This window comes from Cyprinodon tularosa, unplaced genomic scaffold, assembly GCF_016077235.1.
Source record: "Cyprinodon tularosa strain WSP-4 unplaced genomic scaffold, ASM1607723v1 ctg100, whole genome shotgun sequence".
NCBI classification, from domain to species: domain Eukaryota; kingdom Metazoa; phylum Chordata; class Actinopteri; order Cyprinodontiformes; family Cyprinodontidae; genus Cyprinodon; species Cyprinodon tularosa.
The window spans coordinates 149,457-153,059 of record NW_024037783.1 but is presented as its reverse complement, the minus strand read 5'-3'; the positions used below and the strand labels follow the sequence as shown (position 1 = coordinate 153,059).

General features: G+C 39.4%; 1 protein-coding gene across 1 annotated transcript; it reads left to right on the top strand.

Annotated features, from left to right (window-relative positions):
- The first annotated feature begins 801 nt into the window (after window positions 1-801).
- Window positions 802-3,071, top strand: LOC119798111 (von Willebrand factor A domain-containing protein 5B1-like). Its single transcript, XM_038307494.1, has 4 exons — window positions 802-996; window positions 1,222-1,327; window positions 1,513-1,636; window positions 2,251-3,071. Exons 1-4 carry the CDS (start codon window positions 876-878, stop codon window positions 3,010-3,012), a joined length of 1,113 nt encoding a protein of 370 aa, XP_038163422.1. The 5' UTR covers window positions 802-875; the 3' UTR covers window positions 3,013-3,071.
- The last annotated feature ends 532 nt before the right edge of the window (window positions 3,072-3,603 follow it).

The following is a 3,603-nucleotide window of genomic DNA, read 5'->3' as shown; positions in this document are numbered from 1 at the left end:
TCTCTCTCTGTCCTTCCTCTGCTTGTCATGGTCGGTCTTGCACATAGGTTTGTAGATTTTCAATCCTCTAAAGAGTACGCTGTTTTCTTTATGCTGATCAACCAACACATTTTAAATCATTTCAAATTGTTGTGCCAAGTCTTGACATTTCCACAATTTCTAAATTTTGATACTTATGCAATACCATCTTCCTCAACATTTTACTTCCCATCCTTGAGCTACTCATATTTTCTTCAACCAGATAAGATTCAAGTTTTTCTTTGTAATTTCTTTTCTGATTCAGCTAATTTTATACTTTTCAGCTTCTAAGATGAGTTTGTTTCTGCCATTTTACTGCCAAATGATTCTACCCTACAAAATCTTCAGATGATTCAACTGTTTTCTGCAGTTTGAAGTTTCTGATGACTTCCTATCACATTTTCATATGTTCTTCAGGTAATTTCAGCTTTTTTCATTCAGCAAAAGCATTCCCACTTGCTGTTTCTCTGAAACAGCTTTTTCTAGTTTTTCTTATTATTGCAAACACATAAAAACTCAAAATGTCTAATGGAAGGTGAATATTAAAAAACTTAAATTCCTCTCAAAAAATAATTTTAATGTATATCTGTTTTCCATATCGTAACCTACGCAATCATGAGGACAGCTACTGAGTTGACAGTCATTGTCATGTCAATATATTGAGTAAAAAACAAACATCAGTGCTCAAGAAGGTGGTTGTTCAGAGTGCTGTATCTGGGAAGATGAAAGGAAGGAAAAAGTATGATTTGGGTTTAAGAATAAAGTCATAAAATGTTTTTTCTGTGTAATAAATCTATATAGATATGATTTTCACTTTCTCAAAAAATGTATTGTATGTTTTTTAAGCAGGAATTCATATGGGAAATAGGCAAACTTCTCAGACTGGCGCTCGCAGGCAGAGGGTCTATTCTGCCGGTCTAGGAAGACGGCGGATCAGTGGAGAAACAGAGGAGGTGGAAGACACTTGGAACTTTACAGGTAGACATACCAAAATTACCTTTATCCATTAGCCAGACTACATCAGTCTTTGTGTTTCTCTCAGGTAGAGACCCTGGTATGGAGAAAACTCTCTAGCACACCACAAAATATCTTATAAATAATTTTTAAAGGAAATCTCCAGTATTTCCAAATTACCTTTGGTTTTGAGAAAATATACACTCAATACAACAACACTGCACATTCTAGTCAAAAGTCTTCTCTCAGATGCAGGTGGATACTGCACCATGGCTCCTGTAACAACAGGAATGTCGTGCAATCGTTCGCAGCGATCTATAGAGAGCAAGTCGATGGAGAGCTTCTTTAGTACCAGGTAAAGCTAACATCCATCTCCCTGTAAAATGTGGAGAATTCCCTATGAAGTTAAAGGATAAAAAAACTGATAAATGAGGAGCCTAAAGGACTGAAGTGCTAATCAGAGCAACATTGTAGTATATCTAAACTTCTCTTTCTTTCTTCTTGTGTTGTTTTTAAAGTAATATTTTTTTATATTCCCAGGTTCCAGCTGGGTAGACTCAGGTCCTCTATTTCTTCAGGAAAGCAAGTTCCCCTTAAGTCTCACTGTTTATCAGCAGAGGCCGACAAACAACCTGAGAGCGAAACTCCAGACTACCAACCCCTGGTGAGGTGAACCTGCATCACTCCAAGCTCCAATTTTATCTTCATTTTCACTTATATCACTAATTGTTTTAGCTTATATACGTATATACTGGTTCTTTTTATATTAAAATATATGTTACATGTTAATTTGTTTAGTAATTCAAAAAATTCTGAATCAGAGATCAACCAATAAAGGTTTATTTAAGGGTGATACTAATCCAAATTAATTTGACATCAATGTAAATACTGGACGTACAGTCTTGCTGTTTTTTTGGTTGGTATTTTCTTGTAACAGAATATATTTTTTTCTGATAGTGCTTGAATAGCATTATCCTTTAATATTTATACATATATTATTGCCAATGAAGCCAATTTCTAAAACATCTAGTTTATTTAGTTGGTCTTTTATTATAAAACCCTTAACCCCAGACTGCTCCCTGGGTGCCACACAATGGCAGTCCACTGCTCCCCAAGGGGATGAGTCAAAATGCAGAGAGTGAATTTGCCTATTGTGGGACAATAATGGGATTTTTCTTTTTTTTTAATGCAGGGACTTTTGCAAAAGTAGCACATATATATCCTGACAAACAAATAATTTTGTATTGGTCTGAACACTGATTTATGGTCCTTCCATAGGTGCATCTGCAGCTTGCATCTGGAGCTTTTCTACTTACGGAGATCTACTCAGAATGTGTACAAATTCCTCTTGACCGCCTTAAAAGAGCGTCACCTTACAGCCTTCACCGACGAAGCCTGAGCCCAGCATTCCGCTGCACTTCTCCCAGCGCTCCCTCTTTATCCACCTCCGCCAAGATGCCAGGTGCTCCCACCATTCACCATGTCACCTTTTCTCCTTCCTCGTGCTCTCTGGCTAAATCGGCTGCTCCTCCCTTCCACCACACTCCAGTCGACAACCCCTTAATTTTGGAGTCAAGGCTTTTGAGAAGACACTTGTCGGACCGAGACCCCGTCACCTCGCCCCCTGATCTCCCAAGTTCTGAGGAGGGCTCCTTAGAGCTGTCAATTGGCCGATCTCAAAGTCAAAGCCTCGGACAAGCAGACAGTGGCCGTGGTTCAGAGACAGACATATGTGAGGGGTCCTCAGTAGAGCCGGCAGACCTCCAGGGCAGCAGCCAGTTGGCTCAAGAGGATTTAGAAGGCTCGACCTGGGCAACCGCGGTGGCTCTGGCGTGGCTGGAGCACCGGTGTGCTGGCTACTTCATGGAATGGGAGCTGGTGGCGGCCAAAGCAGATTTCTGGCTGCGTGGTCAGAGTCTGCCGGAAGGAGTGGACCTTGCAGGGTTGAGAGGAGCAGCCAGACAGCTGTTTCTGCTGCTGCGCCACTGGGATGAAAACATCAAACTCAACATGCTGTGTTATAACCCTAATAACATGTGAGAGAAATGGCTCAAAGCAGCAAAAAAAAAAAAAAAACGATTTATTGTAATGTGGAAAAATTAGGACCCTCCATATATATTATGTCTCATTAAAAAGTATTTTTGTTGGTATTAAGAAACTGTAATTTTTTATTTTTTTCATATCTAAAAAAAAAAACTTACCGGTAAACAAAACATTGGGTTTTGAGTACGCACTGGCCTTTCTCGTTTCTTACATCAGCACATCCTTGTTTGATATACTGCTTGGCTTTGATGCTGCAAGGACCAGTTTTGCTGCAACTTTAGGCGTTTTAAGAGGGCATCTTACATTTCCTTCAAACATCCATTGACAAAAATCAAATGTGAGCGGCTGGTTCCTGCTTGAGCAAAGCGCCCTTAAATCATGACACTTCCACCTCTGTGCTTTACAGTAGGTGTAAGGTTCTGTTCCCACAAAATTATGCCAAATAATGTCATCTGTTCTGACATGCAAATAGTTTAAAATAATCTGCTCAAAGAAAATGAACTCCTGTTCCAAGTCCTGTGTTTTTTCTTGGAGAGCAAAAGGAGACCTGTTTGAAGAGCTCCCATGATGTTAATTAGTTTTAAAGCA

Excerpts from the sequence above, each read along its gene's own strand:
- LOC119798111 (XM_038307494.1), top strand. The coding sequence starts at position 876 with ATGGGAAATAGGCAAACTTCTCAGACTGGCGCTCGCAGGCAGAGGGTC. Across the intron at positions 1,328-1,512 it reads GAGAGCTTCTTTAGTACCAG|GTTCCAGCTGGGTAGACTCA; the intron begins GTAAAGCTAACA and ends TTATATTCCCAG. Across the intron at positions 1,637-2,250 it reads CTCCAGACTACCAACCCCTG|GTGCATCTGCAGCTTGCATC; the intron begins GTGAGGTGAACC and ends GTCCTTCCATAG.